General features: G+C 42.0%; 1 protein-coding gene across 1 annotated transcript in view; it reads left to right on the top strand.

Moving 5' to 3' along the window:
- Nucleotides 1-266: 266 nt before the first annotated feature.
- LOC140197113 (uncharacterized) overlaps nt 267-16,995 on the top strand; it is a 72,446-nt gene continuing 55,717 nt past the window's right edge. Inside the window, 2 exon segments of the mRNA XM_072257028.1 lie at nt 267-320; nt 8,222-9,712. Of these exon segments, the coding sequence (XP_072113129.1) occupies nt 8,595-9,712 (1,118 nt within the window). The 5' untranslated portion in view covers nt 267-320; nt 8,222-8,594.

Genomic DNA, 16,995 nt, shown 5'->3' with positions numbered 1-16,995 from the left:
TAAACTGTACACATTTATGAGAAGCTCAGAAAAATAGAAAAGGCTAAATTCTCATTTGAGTGGGTCACATACCCAGAAATATGGGTTGCACTTTGGCAGGTTGAACAGTGGAATAGACCATAAGATCATAAAATATTGGAGCAGAAGTATGGACATAGAACTGGAACCTCTAATGACATCTTGATTACCCATAAAGTGCTGCGTTCAAAAATTTCGTCGTCGCCGAATCACCGATCAAATGCGCAGGCGTCAGGTTTGCTGACGTCACGGATATCACGCATGCGCAAAATAGACAGGAGGCCTGCCGATACCAACTGCAGGTAAGAACCGATTTCAGAGGGTTTTTAACACCGACTTCGGGACAATTGCTGTGAGCTCCGGACACCGTGGCCCGCAATCGCGGGACAGTCCTGCTCTCTTCCCTCTCTCTCAGCTCCACGATCCGTACACGGGCCCCGGGAAGCTTCCGGCTGATGAGGGAATGGGAACTGATGGATCTCTCAGACAGAGCTGAGCTCCAGCTGTCTAAATGCAAGGATTGGGAACTCGGAGAAAGGGAACAAAATCTTTAACATCAGCTGTTGAGAAAATCACCTTTGTTCCACCTCCAGTCACAAACAAGAGAAAATCTGCAGATGCTGGAAATCTAAGCAACGCACACAAAATGCTGGAGGAACTCAGCATTAGTACCCTTTGCATAGATGCTGCCTGGCCTGCTGAGTTCCTCCAGCATTTTAGATTTAGATTAGATGAGATTCAACTTTATTGTCATTGTGCCAAGTACAGATACAAAGCCAATGAAATGCAGTTAGCATCTGACCAAAAATACAAAGAATAATGTTATTTACAAAATAGCTGCGAATGAAAAGTAAGTGCCACAGCACACAAATATAAAAGTACTGAGACAGTACAATATGAATGCAATACTACTTAGCGCTGTGATGTGAGGTTCAGCAGTGTGTGTGTGTTGCTTGTTCTACCTCCTCTTGTTCTGGACCTTTCTACCAGTGAGAACCCATTCTCTCTGGGTACGTAATGATATCAAACACCTTTGCCCTGGGCAACAAATAGCTTTCACATCACAAATGTGCCAGACTCCAATGAGACAGACTACTGCCCTTCATATTCATTGGCATTGCCATCACTGAGTTCACCACCGTCAGTCACCCGGGGGAGGGTTTAGGGGAAATATTTGTGTACAATACAGAAACTGGTGTCACCTGTGTGTATTATAGCGACGCAAAAGTTGCTGGAGAATTTGCAAGTGGGAAGAAGTGGAGTGATAGTTGGAAACCTGACTTTTTAAAGCATCATTTAGCAAGCAAGTCACCTATGGACAATGTGCAAAAGCTCTGGCGAGAAAATCCTTCATAACCCGTTACAGGCCTGCGTGAGAGTGTGAGAGTGCAGATGAGCTCGATCAAACCCAGAGGAGTTCTTATTGACAGTGATTTGCCAGCTGTTGATATCTTGGACAATGCCTCCCATCCACTACATATTGTACTGGTTGGGCACAGTAGTACATTCAGGCAGAGACTCATTCCACCGAGATGCAACACAGAGCGTCATAGGAAGTCATTCCTGCCTGTGGCCATCAAACTTTACAACTCCTCCCTTGGAGGGTCAGACGCCCTGAGCCAATAGGCTGGTCCTGGACTTATTTCCTGGCATAATTTACATATTACTATTTAATTATTTATGGTTTTATTACTATTTAATTATTTATGGTGCAACTGTAACGAAAACCAATTTCCCCCAGGATCAATAAAGTATGACTATGACCATGACTATTACTATGAATACCACTATATATAAAATTCAGCGTGCACATGTAGTTGTCACCATGCAAAGAGAAATGCACAACGCAAGATTTATGGGCACACTGGTCCTGAATGGAGAATGTAGGGAGCTAGGAAGGGAGTTGAGAAAAAGGACCGCAAAGGTAGTAATCTCGGGATTACTGCCTGTGCCACATGACAGTGAGAGTAGGAATGGAATGAGGTGGACGATAAATGCGTGGCTGAGGGATTGGAGCATGGGACAGGGATTCAAGTTTTTGGATCATTGGGACCTCTTTTGGCACAGGTGTGACCTGTACAAAAAGGACGGGTTGCACTTGAATCCTAGGGGGATCAATATCCTGGCAGGGAGATTTGCGAGGGCTACAGGGGAGACTTTAAACTAGAATGGTTGTGGGGTGGGAATCAAATTGATGAGACTAGGAGACAGGAGGTTATTTCACAAATAGAGAAAGCTAGTAGACAGTGTGTGAGGGAGGATAGGCAGGTGACAGAGAAGGGGAGCACTCAGACTGATGATGTAGGGGAGAAGGAAGAAAAAGATAACAAAGTTGTTTGCTCCATTAGGGATAAACGGAGAGTAAGGGGTGGACAGTTTCTTAAATGCATCTATTTTAATGCTAGGAGCATTGTAAGAAAGGTGGATGAGCTTAGAGCATGGATTGATACATGGAAATATGATGTTAGTGAAACGTGGTTGCAGGAGGGGTGTGATTGGCAGCTAAATATTCCAGGATTTCGTTGCTTCAGGTGTGATAGAATAGGAGGGGCAAGAGGGGGAGGTGTTGCATTGCTTGTCAGAGAAAATATAACAGTGGTGCTTTGGCAGGATAGATTAGAGGACTCGTCTAGGGAGGCTATTTGGCTGGAATTGAGGAATGGGAAAGGTGTCGTAACGCTTATAGCGGTGTATTATAGAACACCTAATGGGGAGCAAGAATTGGAGGAGCAAATTTGTAAGGAAATAGCAGATATTTGTAGTAAGCACAAGGTTGTGAGTGTGGGAGATTTTGATTTTCCACACATTGACTTTGAAACCCATTCTGTAAAAGGACTGGATCGTTTGGAGTTTGTAAAATGTATGCAAGATGGTTTTTTGAAGCAATACATAGAGGTACCAACTAGAGAAGGGGCAGTGTTGGATCTCCTGTGAGGGAATGAGATAGGTCAGGTATGTGTTGAGGGGCACTTCTGGTCCAGTGATCACAATACCATTAGTTTCAATATAATTATGGAGAAGGATAGGACTGGACCCTGGGTTGAGATTTTTGAGGCTAACTTTGAGGAGATGTGAAAGGATTTAGAAGGAGTGGATTGGGACAATTTGTTTTATGGGAAGGATGTAATAGAGAAATGGAGGTCATTTAAAGGTGAAGTTTTGAGAGTACAGAATCTTTATGTTCCTGTTAGGTTGAAAGGAAAGGTTAAATGTTTGAGAGAGCCATGGTTTTCAAGGGATACAGGTTTCCCCTGCCATCCGAAGGTAGAGCGTTCCTATGAAACGGTTTGTAAGCCAGAATGTTGTAAACTGAAGATGCAATTACCATTATTTATATGGGAAAAATTTTGAGCGTTCGCAGACCCAAAATCTAACCTACCAAATCATACCAAATAACACATAAACCTAAAATAACAGTAACATATAGTAAAAGCAGGAATGATATGATAAATACACAGCCTATATAAAGTAGAAATACTTTTCTACAATCATTGCCGCACTGTTCTCCGTAGCGAAAATCTCACGCAAGCGCTCTCGGCAGAAACACTCTCTCCAGTAACCTATAAGCTATGAAGCTGCCAAATCATACCAAATAACACATAAAAATACACAGCCTATATGAAGTAGAAATAACATATCTACAGTGTAGTATCACTTACGGGAATCGGGAAGACAGTGCCGAGCACACTGATGATGCTGTGTTAGGCTGAGTCGTTGGATGTTGTGGTGGTGCAGTGGCACCCACCCTCTGGGCAGGGAACTGATACCGATCTGCGAAGCATACAGTGGTGCAGTGGTGGCTGGGATGCACCCAGCATATCTTTAAGAAAAAAGCCAAAATAAACAAGCTAATTAATTATGTGCTGGGTGGCACCTAATTAATTAGCTTGTTTATTTTGGCTTTGTCTTAAAGATGTGTTGGGTGCGTCCTGGCTACCGCTGCATTCTCCACAGCAATGTATCGGTCTGCGGCCCGGGGGTTGGGGAGGTGGGACACTGGGGTGTCATCTCATTGTCGTCTGTTTCCATCAGGACAGGCAGGTCATCTTCTTCTATGTCTGCCTGCCTCGATGTCAAAGTTCGAGGTTGGTCGTCTGCTGTAGCTGATGTGGAAGGCTTGAAAAACAACAGTATGCTTGACTGCTTAGCCTCGCGCATTTTTCTATCATCTCATGCAGTTGCTTCACATTCAGTTCCTGGATGACTTCACTTTTGGTCCGTTTGCTACTGCGTTCGGTTTTGATTGTTATCCTTTCCTCTTCCAATTGCATCAGCTCTTCATCGGTAGCATATGGAGTAAAGAGTAAACCTAGCAATTATCGGCCTGTGAGTTTGACGTCAGTGGTGGGTAAATTAATGGAAAGTATTCTTAGAGATGGTATATATAATTATCTGGATAGACAGGGTCTGATTAGGAACAGGCAACATGGATTTGTGCGTGGAAGGTCATGTTTGACAAACCTTATTGAATTTTTTCATGAGGTTACCAGGAAAGTTGACGAGGCTAAAGCGGTGGATGTTGTCTATATGGACTTCAGTAAGGCCTTTGACAAGGTTCCACACGGAAAGTTAGTTAGGAAGGTTCAATCATTAGGCATTAATATTGAAGTAGTAAAATGGATTCAGCAGTAACTGGATGGGCGACACCAGAGAGTAGTGGTGGATAACTGTGTGTCAGATTGGAGGACGGTGTCTAGCGGTGTGCCTCAGGGATCTGTACTGGGTCCAATGTTGTTTGTCATATACATTAATGATCTGGGTGATGGGGTGGTAAATTGGATTCGTAAGTATGCAGGTGATACTAAGATAGGTGGAGTTGTGGATAATGAAGTAGGTTTTCAAAGCTTGCAGAGAGATTTAGGCCAATTAGAAGAGTGGGCTGAAAGATGGCAGATGGAGTTTAATGCTGATAAATGTAAGGTGCTACATTTTGGTAGGATTAATCAAAATAGGACATACATGGTACATGGTAGGGCATTGAAGAATGTTGTAGAACAGAGGGATCTAGGAATAATGGTGCATAGTTCCCTGAAGGTGGAATCTCATTTTGGATAGGGTGGTGAAGAAAGCTTTTGGTATGCTGGCCCTTATAAATCAGAGCATTGAGTATAGGAGTTGGGATGTAATGTTGAAATTGTACAAGGCATTGGTAAGGACAAATTTGGAGTATTGTGCACAGTTCTGGTCACCGAATTATAGGAAAGATGTCAACAAAATAGAGAGAGTACAGAGAAAATTTACCAGAATGTTACCCGGTTTCATCTCCTAAGTTACAGCGAAAGGTTGAACAAGTTAGGTCTTTATTCTTTGGAGCGTAGAAGGTTGAGGTGGGATTTGATAGAGGTATTTGAAATTATGAGGGGGATAGATAGAATTGACGTGGATAGGCTTTCACCATTGAGAGTAGGGGAGATTCAAACAAGAGGACATGAGACGAGAATTAAATGGCAAAAGTTTAGGGGTAACACGAGGGGGAACTTCTTTACTCAGAGAGTGGTGGCTGTGTGGAACGAGCTTCCAGCAGAAGTGGTTGAGGCAAGTTCAATGTTGTCATTCAAAGTTAAATTGGATAGATATATGGACAGGAAAGGAATGGAGGATTATGGGCTGAGTGCAGGTCGGTGGGACTAGGTGAGAGTAAGAGTTCAGCACGGACTAGAAGGGCTGAGATGGCCTGTTTCCGTGCTGTAATTTTTATATGGTTATATTACAAATTAGGGAGGACATTTGTGGGAAGGTGGGGAGACCTCCAGTGTCCCTGATGCCCTCACAGAACAACAAGTGAACCACTTTAAAAAGTGTTGGAGGAAATTAACTGGCAGTGGAATGTGAAAGGGGTGATACAGGATTTGTTTGTTAGGGGAACAGAACTAGAAGGGGACTAATATCCTAGGGGTAAGGCTTGCTGGTGCTAGTGGGGGGAGGGAGGAGGTTAAACTAAAGTTACAGGTGGATGGGAGCCAGAATGTCAGAACAGATAGTGGAGAGGGTGAATTGAATTGAATTGCATTGGCTTTATTACTTATATCCTGCATATACATGAGGTGTAGAAATCTTTGTTACATCTCCATCTAAATGTGCAATGTGCAATTTATAGTCATTTACAATAAATTGTATGTACAACAGGACAGTCAATATAACTTTGAAATACAGTTCTCTCAGCATTGAATTAATCAGTCTGATGTACTGGTGGAAGAAGCTGTCCCACAGAGGTTGTTTTGACACCGGACAGATGTTATTCAGACCTCAGACAAAGTCCGCAATCAAAATGTTGAGCATGGTGTGACGACTGTCCTGAGCTCTGTATATCATAATGCAAGAAGCATTGTAGGAAACCCAGATAAGCTCGGGACAGGGAATTATGATATTGTAGCCATTACTGGGACTTTGTTGCACCCAACAATCTGAGGGATTGAGCAGAACAAATTTGTAGAGAGATCGCAGACTACGCCAAGAAACAAAGGTTGATGTAGTAAGTGATTTTAAGTTTCCATATATTGACTGGGACTCCCATACTGTAAAAGGACTCGATGGGGTAGAGTTTGTCAAATGTGCCCTTAATCAGTACGTAGAATTCCTGATGTAGAAGTGTGCAGTAAGCTGTTAGGAAATGATCCAGGGCTGGTGACAGAAACTAGTGTATGGGAACACTTTGTACCTAGTGATCATAATGCCATGAGATTCAAAGTAAATATGGAAAAAAAGAGGTCTGGATCATGGGTTGAGATTCTAAGTTGGAGAAAGGTCAATTTTGATGGTATCAGAAAGGATCTGACGAGTGTGGTTTAGAACAGGCTGTTTTCTGGCAAAGGAGTACTTGGAAAGTGAGGGGCCTTCGGAAGTGAAGTTTTGAGGGTGTAGAGTTTGTACAAGCCTGTCAAAATAAAGGTTGAAAGGTAACTGGTGCAGGGAACCTTGGTTTTCAAGAGATATTGAGGCCCCGGATATTTTGTTCCTCTAAGTGCCTCAGACTGTTGGGTGCTACCAAGACTCATTAATGATAACAACGCCATCATTCCACGCCCTGAGCTCATCTGACTTTTTAGTTGGTCAGATGAGCTCAGGTTGGTTTCTAAAAGCTTCCCAGTAGTTTTTGCTCTTTTGTTTGCTCTCTCTTTGGCTTTTATGTTGGCTTTGGTTTCTTATTTCAGCCACCGTTGTGTCCTCCTGCCTTTCAAATGCTTCCACTTCTTTGGGATGTATCTATCAGTCAGCTCCCGAATTGCTCCCAGAAACTCCAGCCATTGCTGCTCCGTCGTCACTCCTACCAGTTTTCTGTTCCAAGCAAGTTTGGCCAGCTTCTCTGTCATAGAAACATGGAGAAGTTCAGTACAGAAACAGGCTATTTTGGCCCATCTAGTCACTGGTGAAAAAACATTTAAGCTGTCTAATGCAACGACCTGCATCAGAACCATCGCCCTCATACCCCTACCATCCAGGCTCCCAGCCAAACTTCTTTTAAATGGTGAAACCGAGCTCATATTCACCACTTGTGCTGGCATCTCATTTCACACTCTCACGACCATTTCAGTTAAGAGCTTTTCCAAATGTTCTGGTTGAATTTTCACCTTCCCCACTTACCGGTGACCTCTGGTGTTGTCCCACCCGACCTCAGTGGAAAAAGCTGCTTGCATTTACCCTATCTATACCCTCATAATTTTGTATACTTCTAACAAATCCTCAAAGCAATGTATAATTTCCTTGTTTATTTTTAGAGCCTTTTTTAGGTGTATAAGATGATGAGATGCATTGATCGTGTGGATAGCCAGAGTTTTATTCCCAGGGCTGAGATGGCTAACATGAGGAGGCATAGTTTTAAGGTGCTTGGAGATAGATACCGAGGGGATGTCAGGGGTAAGGTTTTTACACAGAGAGTGGTGGGTGAGTGGAATGCACTGCCGGCTATTTGTGTGAGAGTGTTTCAGTTACTGTGGGGCCAGGAACCCGTGCAGCTCAGCAGGAACAGGGAATAATACCAATGGAGAGAGTCAAACTGAGTCAGGTCACAGATTGGAGATGGCAGAAATGCCCCATTCTTATAGAGACAGGAAGAGCATCAGAGAGATCATTCCAGATACCAGAACTGTGCCCAGTTACAAGATGATTTCTCTCTCACTGTAACAGTGTGATGTCAGATCACACCTTGACAACTCAATCTGAAATGTTGTCCACTCATTGATGGATCTTGTAAATCTTTTTACAGGTTAAAAATGACAAGAAATTTGTCTACGGGAATCTAAATACAACACGCCAGTTTTGATGCCTCTGTCTGGATATTTAAGAAGTTGAGCAAGGGATTCACTCAATCATCTTTCCTGATCATCTGACTGACTGGCACGCCCGTCATTTTACACAGTGTTGTTCACCTGCTCAGACAGTGGGAATGCATTCACTTGGTCATCTGAACTGAAGGTACATCAGCAAGTTCACACTGGACAGGGCCATTCACCTGTTCTGTGTGTGAGAAGGGATTCAGTCAGTCTTCCCACCTGTAGACACACTAGTCAGTTCACACTGGGCGGATGCTGGTCAACTGCTGAATTTGTGGGGAAGGACTCACTTGGTCATCTGACCTAATGACTCACCAGCGAGTTCACACCGGGGAGCGGCCGTTCACCTGCTCGGACTGCGGGAAGGGATTCACTTGCTCATCTAAACTGAAGGTACATCAGAGAATTCACACTGGAGAGAGGCCGTTCACCTGCTCAGACTGTGGGAAGGGATTCATTAAATCATCTCAGCTACTGAGACACCAGTCAGTTCACACTGCGGAGAGGGATTTTTGCTGCTCAGACTGTGGGAAGGGATTCACTCATTCATCTCGACTGAAGGAACATCAACGAGTTCACAATGGAGAGAGACCGTTCACCTGCTCAGACTGTGGGAAAGGATTCACTTGGTCGTTTCAGCTAAAGGCACATCAGAGACTTCACACTGGGGAGAGGCCGTTCATCTGTTCGTTGTGTGGGAAGGGATTCACTCAGTTACCTAACCTACAAGCACATAAGACAGTTCACACTGGGGAGAGGCCGTTTACCTGCTTAGACTGCGGGAAGGGATTCACTCATTCATCTCGACTGAAGGAACACCAGTCAGTTCACACTGGGGAAAGGCCGTTCAGCTGCTCAGTCTGTGGGAAGGGATTCACTCGGTCATCCACCCTACTGAGACACCAGTCAGTTCACACTGCAGAGAGGGATTTCACCTGCTCAGAATGTGGGAAGGGATTCACTCGATCATCCACCCTACAGATACACCAGCGAGTTCACACTGGGGAGAGGCCGTTTAAATGCTCAGACTGTGGGATGGGATTCACTTCGTCATCTCACCTACTGACACACCGGTTAGTACACACGGGGGAGAGACCGTTCACCTGCTCAGTCTGTGAGAAGACATTCACTCAGTCATCCAACCTACAGAGACACCAACGAGTTCACACTGGGGAAAAGCCATACATCTGCTCAGAATGTGGGAAGGGATTCACTCGGTCATCCGAACTACTGGCACACCAGTCAGTTCACACTGGAGAGAGGCCGTTCACCTGCTCAGAATGTGGGAAGGGATTCACTCGGTCATCCCAACTACTGGCACACCAGTCAGGTCACACTGGGGAGAGGCCGTTCACCTGCTGTGAATGTGGAAAGGGATTCACTCAGTCATCTCACCTACAGAGACACCAGCGAGTTCACACTGCGTAGACCTGCCAGACATTCACCTGCCCAGACATTGGAAAGAGATTCTCTCAGCCAGATCAACCAAATGTGCATCATTGAGTTCACACTGGCTGTTACCTACTGTGAATGTGGCAAGGGATTCACTCAGTCATCTAACCTTGTAACACATGACCTGGTTCACACTGGGGAGAAAGTTTCAATAAGCTGCATGCTGTATATTTGTCCATCCCTGTTGCTGAATGCAATTTTGAGAGTGACTGTCGATGCTGAACTCTGCAATTATTGCTGCTGCTCACCACACGCAGTTCTGCACCCTCGTCAGTAGGCATGGGAGGAGTTTCTTCTGCACATCCACCTTTAATGGGACTGGAGCTTAATGTTCTGGATCTGAGAGAAATAAGTCAGTTCTATTTTAAAATCTGTCTTCAGTACTTAGTGAATTTATAACGCATCTAGTGTACAGTAGAGAGTCAACTCAGGCCGGCTGGACCCTGCCAGTGATTCTGTTCCTCGACAGTTCTTTTCTTTTCCAATATTTTTTATTGATTTCTATATAGAAGAATACGGAGTTCAAGAGAATACATATTATAAAACAAAACAAAAAATATAATAATACCAGATACAGTATATTGAATCACATTAACAAACTCCTTACTCTATATTCATATGGATTAGGTTAAGTTGTATATTAGAATATAAAGAATTTATTCAAAAAAAAAAGGTTCTAGACTCACTACCAAAGTTGAAGCTGTTTGGGAAAAAAAAGAGAAAAAAAACTTATCAGATAATAAGATATACTATTAACCAACTTCTATATTTTAACAAGAAGTCAAAGATTATGAAAATAATTTAATAACAGCCCCCACAATTTTTGAAAATCTTGGTTAGATTCAGAAATTGATCAATGTATCTTTTCTAAATTTATGCATGCCATAACATCCCATAACCACTGAGCATGATTACGCGGAACAGCATCCTTCCATTTCAACAAAAGCATCCTTCTAGCCATAAGAGAAATAAAAGCCAGAATATGCAGATCAGATGTCTTCAAAATGATATCTTTCCTTCCAACAATACCAAATAGGGCAGTCAAAGGATTAGGCTTAAATTTTACTTTAAGGAGTACAGTAAAAGTTTGGAATGCTTCCTTCCAATATTTTCCAAGACTTGGGCATGTCCAAAACATATGAACAAGTGAGGCTTCTCCATTGTTACACCTATCACAGTAGGAAGATATATCCATATAAAAACGAGATAACTTATCCTTGGTCATATAAGCCCTATGAACCACTTTGAATTGTAGGAGGGAATGATGAGCACATAGCGATGAAGTATTAAACAATTTAAAAATCTCATTTATAGCAAGAGGATTCGAGTACAGGAGCAGGGAGGTACTACTGCAGTTGTACAAGGCCTTGGTGAGACCGCACCTGGAGTATTGTGTGCAGTTTTGGTCCCCTAATCTGAGGAAACACATCCTTGCCATAGAGGGAGTACAAAGAAGGTTCACCAGATTGATTCCTGGGATGGCAGGACTTTCATATGAAGAAAGACTGGATGAACTAGGCTTGTATTCGTTGGAATTTAGAAGATTGAGGGGGGATCTGGTTGAAACGTATAAAATCCTAAAGGGATTGGACAGGCTAGATGCAGGAAGATTGTTCCCGATGTTGGGGAAGTCCAGAACGAGGGGTCACAGTTTGAGGATAAAGGGGAAGCCTTTTAGGACCAAGATTAGGAAAAACTTCTTCACACAGAGAGTGGTGAATCTGTGGAATTCTCTGCCACAGGAAAAAGTTGAGGCCAGTTCATTGGCTATATTTAAGAGGGAGTTAGATATGGCCCTTGTGGCTAAAGGGATCGGGGGTATGGAGGGAAGGCTGGTGCAGGGTTCTGAGTTGGATGATCAGCCATGATCATAATAAATGGCAGTGCAGGCTCGAAGGGCTGAATGGCCTACTCCTGCACCTATTTTCTATGTTTCCATGTTTACTTTTGTTTGTTTTGAGTTGAGGTTAATAAATAACGTTGTTTATTCATAACAACCCAACTCAAATTCACATCTATTGCTGCTGGTCAGTGTCGAAGTCGAAATCTATATCGTAACACCTGTGCCCCGCATCTTGGGTGTAACTCACCTCTCTTTATGTCATATCTATCACCCCCTCCACCTCCTGGATGATCTGGAATCTATCGATTTCCAGCTCCAACTCCTTAAAGTGCAGGGTTAAAAGCTGCGGCAGAATGCACATCTTGTAGGTGAGGGGATCAGGGACAGTGGAGGTCTCCCTACCTTCCCACCAATGTCCCCTCTAATTTGTAATGTCCAGTGTGCACATCAATGTTGTACTGTGCATTTTTTACCCAGTGGCAACATGTGCACAGTGAATTTTAAATATAGAGGTATTCATTTTACCAGCTAGCAAATCACTGTCGATAGGAACTTCGATCTCCTCTAGGTTCGATCGAGTTCATCTGCACTCTCACACAACCTATGTAGCAGGCCTGTAACGGGTAATGAAGGATTTTCTCACCAGAGCTTTTGCACATTGTCCATATCTGGTTTGCTTCCTAAATTTTGCTTTAAAAAGTCAGTTTTCCAAATATCAGTCCACTTTTTCCCACTTGTAAATTCTCCAGCAACTTTTGCGCCGCCACAATACGCACAGGTAACACCAGTTTCTGTATCGTTTACATAAATATTTCCCCTGGACCCTCCAGAGGAATTGAGGATACATAAACAAATCATTTCGAACCTATGTAACCTCTGGCTGAAAGAATAATTGGGACTGAATCGGAATTTTTGAACTGAAGTAAACTCTTCTGTCTTCAGCGGTTAGCTAACACAGGCTCATTACCACTTCTCTGCGACTTGCAGAGAGAGACACTGCGAGCTGATAACATTATACATTGTACCCTCGTTAATTGATAACACTATACATTGTAAACACGAAGAATTCTGCAGATGCTGGAAATTCAAGCAACACACATCAAAGTTGCTGGTGAATGCAGCAGGCCAGGCAGCATCTCTAGGAAGAGATACAGCCATGATCATACTGAATGGCGGTGCAGGCTCGAAGGGCCGAATGGCCTACTCCTGCACCTATTTTCTATGTATCTATGTTTCTATTCCAAATTTCTTCAGAAATTGAGATCTGTAAATCTTGTTCCCAAAGATTTTTAATCTTGTGTTACATACCTCATGGATATCTTGTGACTGTCTTATGAGGATGATGTAATGGTCTTTTGGAGATCACCTGATATAATTTTCCTGCCGACGTGAGGTCACGTGATGACATGTTCACCATGGGTATAAAAGGAGACCCCTGGGTTTTCCAGTTAGAACGTTAGCTAGAGGCTCCACTCCATTGCATATTTGCCTTATGACACAGTTTCAATTTAAAATTGAGTTTTACGTTCTATTGTAAGGTACAAAAGTGCTGGACTGGCAGTTTGACCACTTTCTGCCAGGTTTGTTGATGTATCTTTTCAGTAATATTGGAGAGTGAAAACAGGACCCTGAAGGAGTCGTTCGACAGTTGAAAGGATCGACCATTATTGAATTTGTTCAAGAAAGAGTGATCTGCATGAGATAGCCTCTGCTAAAAGTGGCAGAAAAGGCTATGCAGAATCTGTTATCCAGAGGAAATGTCAGTGCCTTCAAACTGTTTTATTTCCGTCGTCGTGAATCCTACGGATATGGCAGGATCTGGCTGGGAGCGGCAGTGACGTCGTGTCTTTGAGGAATTCTTTACTTCAGGAAAGTCTCTCCTAATTGACTGTATAAATCTCTTGGACTTTCAAACTTACCATTCTACAAACTGTTCGAATTTACCACTTTAAGAACTGTTTTCGCATTTATCTCTTTAAGAACTAGTACTGAGTGGCGGTTTGTTAAATGGCCACATAGCAGTTTACTTCCGGTTAAGATTTTTTTTTAATATTGAGTAGAGTTTAATAAATGTTCGATTGTTTTTATAAATCCTGACTCAATTCAATTCTATATTCATTGTTGCTGGTCACGTGACACTTGTATAAAGAATCATTTCTCATTCCCAGCAACATATCATAAATATTGGATATTGAACCATTATAGAATAGTAACATATTAAGATTTTCATCTAATATGTTCTTATCAGGTCTATTAGGAAATGTATATAATTGAAATTACAGAAAATCTCTAATTTGTAAGTACCGAAAAAAGTGGGGTTTTAGTAAACTTTATTTAGTTGACAATTTTTCAAATGAAGAAAGACTTCCTCCCACAAACAGATCCCGGAAGCATGTAATGCCCAATCTTTCCCATTGTTTAAAGACTACATCAGTCATAGAAGGCTTAAAAAATAATTTTAATAAATGGGACTAGAAAGGGAGAATCTCAATAAACCAAAGTGTTTTCTAAATTGTATCCAAATCCTCAAAGTGTGCTTGACTACCACATTCTCAGTTATCTCACTTAAGGATAAAGGAAGTGAAGATCCCAATAGGGAGGTAAGAGAAAATTTATTAACCGACTTAGCTTCTAAAGAAACCCACCTGGGACAGTCCTCGTGATTAATATAGTATAACCAAAACGTGAGATTCCGTATACTGTATTAGCTGCCCAGTAATAAAACCTAAAATTTGGTAAGGCTAAACCTCCATTCTTTTTAACTTTCTGGAGATGGAGTTTATTCAGTCGACGACGTTTATTTTTCCATATGTAGGAGGATAAAACAGAGTCCAGAGAGTCAAAAAAGGATTTAGGAATAAAAATGGGTAACGCCTGAAAGAAATATATAAATTTAGGTAAAACATTCATTTAATTAGAATGAATTCAGCCAATCAATGATAATGAAAGGGGCAACCATTTTGATTATGTTCATTTTATATAATTTAATAAAGTAAGAAAATTTTCTTTAAATAAGTATTTATAATTCTTAGTAATTGTTACACCCAAGTAAGTGAACTGGTTTCTTACAATTTTAAAAGGATGGTTAATATCAGTTAATGGCAAAATATTCAAAGGAAAAAGTTCACTCTTGTGTAGGTTCCGTTTATATCCAGAAAACTGACTAAAACAAGATAGTAAAGCACAGAAGGTAATGAAGTTTCGACATTACAAATGTAAAGCAATACATCATCCGCATAAAGTGAAACTTTGTGGATAGTACCCTTCCGTAAAATACCAGTGATATCGTTAGATTCTCGAAAAGCAATAGCCAAAGGTTCTAAAGCTAGGTCAAAAAGCAAAGGACTCAAAGGGCAACCCTGTCTGGTTCCACGTTGAAGTTTAAATGGTTTAGAATTCTGAGAATTAGTAAGAACCCGAGCAAAAGGGGATAAATACAGTAATTTAATCCATTGAATAAAGTTGGACCCAAAATTAAATTTTTATAAGATTTTAAATAAGTAATGCCACTCAACCCGATCAAAAGCCTTCTCAGTGTCTAAGGATATCACACACTCCGATGTCTCCGTAGAAGGAGAATAAATAGCTTTATAAATTTATTTAATCTGTCGTTTAGCAATATAAGTTTCAATTTGGTTAGCCAATAATTTACCTGTTTTATCTCCATGAATATAAAATTGAATTTTATCCTTTAGGAGTTGAGTTTCAATAGGAGATGTTAATAAAAATCATATTTAGCTTTAATTTCAACCCATCTTTTATATACAACAGGATTTGAAGTCAAAGCATATTCTTCATCTAATTATTTCAGCTGATTGGCTAAATTAATTCTCTCTTTATTAGCTTTTTCCTTAACACTTGCAGTATAAGAAATGATTTGTCCTCTAATATATGCTTTAAAGACATCCCATATGACAAGGCAAGAAGCCTCCTCCACCATATTCTCTTATCTCCAGGAACTTTAAGAAATCCTTATCAGATAACAGAGTTAAATTAAAATGCAAGAATCTGTTTGTCTGAGGAAAACCAGGAAGATTTATGCATAAAAGCACAGGAGCATGGTCAGAGATAGCAGTATCTTTATATTCACAAGATCGAACTAATGGAATCATTTGGTTATCAATAAAAAATAGTCAATTCCGGAATACGTATGATGAACATGAGGGAAAAACGAGTATCCTCCCTCTTTTGGATGTAAGAAACTCCATATATCAACAATTCCACATTTCGTTAAAAATGAATGGATAAACAAAGCTGATTTATTAAGTGTCACTGGTTTAGAAGAGGACTGATCTAAAACTAGGTCTAACCAGCAATTACCTGCCATCACTAATGAATACACACTCAGATCATGCAAAAACAAAAAAAAAATCGCTCAAAGAGTCCTGGATCATCTATATTTGGGGCATAAACATTGGCAAATACCAATAATTTATTCTCTAACTTCCCTGATACTATAACAAATAGTCAATTAGTATCAGAAACAACCCTGTGTTGAACAAAAGGAACTGTATTTTCTATAAAAATCTAAACACCTCTTGCTTTGGCCTGAAAGCTTGAATGAAAGTGCAATCCTCTCCATCTGTCACGGTCCGGTCCGTATTCCGGTTCACTGTCCGGTCCATAGTTCCTTATTTCAGGGTTTCTGGTTTTCCCCAGTTTTTGTTGTAGGCACATGATTCTCGTTTTGGGGCTGAGACATAAATACCTCTGCAAATCAGGGATTCCGTGCTGGACTGTCCTGTTCCCCTCCCTGTCCTTTCCCCCCTCACTTGACTCTCTGCCTGCTCACCTCGCCTGACTCTCTGCCTGGATACCTTGCCTGACTCTCTGCTTGGATACCTCACCTGACTCTCTGCCTGCTCACCTAGCCTGGATACTCCACCTGTATATCCTGCCTGTATGCTGAAGTTTTGTCACCAGAGCAAGACTGGAACCTTGTCAGTTCAAGATCAGGAACTGTTTTTCGTTGTCTGAAATTGTCTCTCTGTGTCCACGCCTTCGCTAGGTGGCTCCGGCGTTTGCTGCCACCTTGTGTTGGGATCCGTCTCTTCATGTTCAGTGTTCTGTGTATGAGTCCCGGCCCTACATCCTGTTCCCAAGGAGGGGTCCCGGCTCTGTGTTATATGAATGAGTCCCGGCCCTACGTCCTGTTCCCAAGGAGGGGTCCCGGCTCTGTGTCCCGTGCTCCCACCTCTTCTAGTCCAAGGCTCCATGCTCCTGTAGGCCCTCGTCCAGTCCGTGCCTAGTCCAGTCCTATCCGAGTCCTGTCTATGTGCCTTTACCTGTCCTTGTGTCTCACCCTACCCAGGAGTTCTTCACGCAAGCCATGTCCAGTCCTGTAGCCTCGTCTTGTCCTCGCCTAGTTCTGGAGTCTGAGGCAGAGTCAAGTTCCAGGTTCTGGGTCCTTGC

The sequence above is a fragment of the Mobula birostris genome, chromosome 4, assembly GCF_030028105.1.
Source record: "Mobula birostris isolate sMobBir1 chromosome 4, sMobBir1.hap1, whole genome shotgun sequence".
NCBI classification, from domain to species: Eukaryota; Metazoa; Chordata; class Chondrichthyes; order Myliobatiformes; family Myliobatidae; genus Mobula; species Mobula birostris.
The sequence above is the reverse complement of the archived record's forward strand: the minus strand, read 5'-3'. Positions and strand labels throughout refer to the sequence as shown.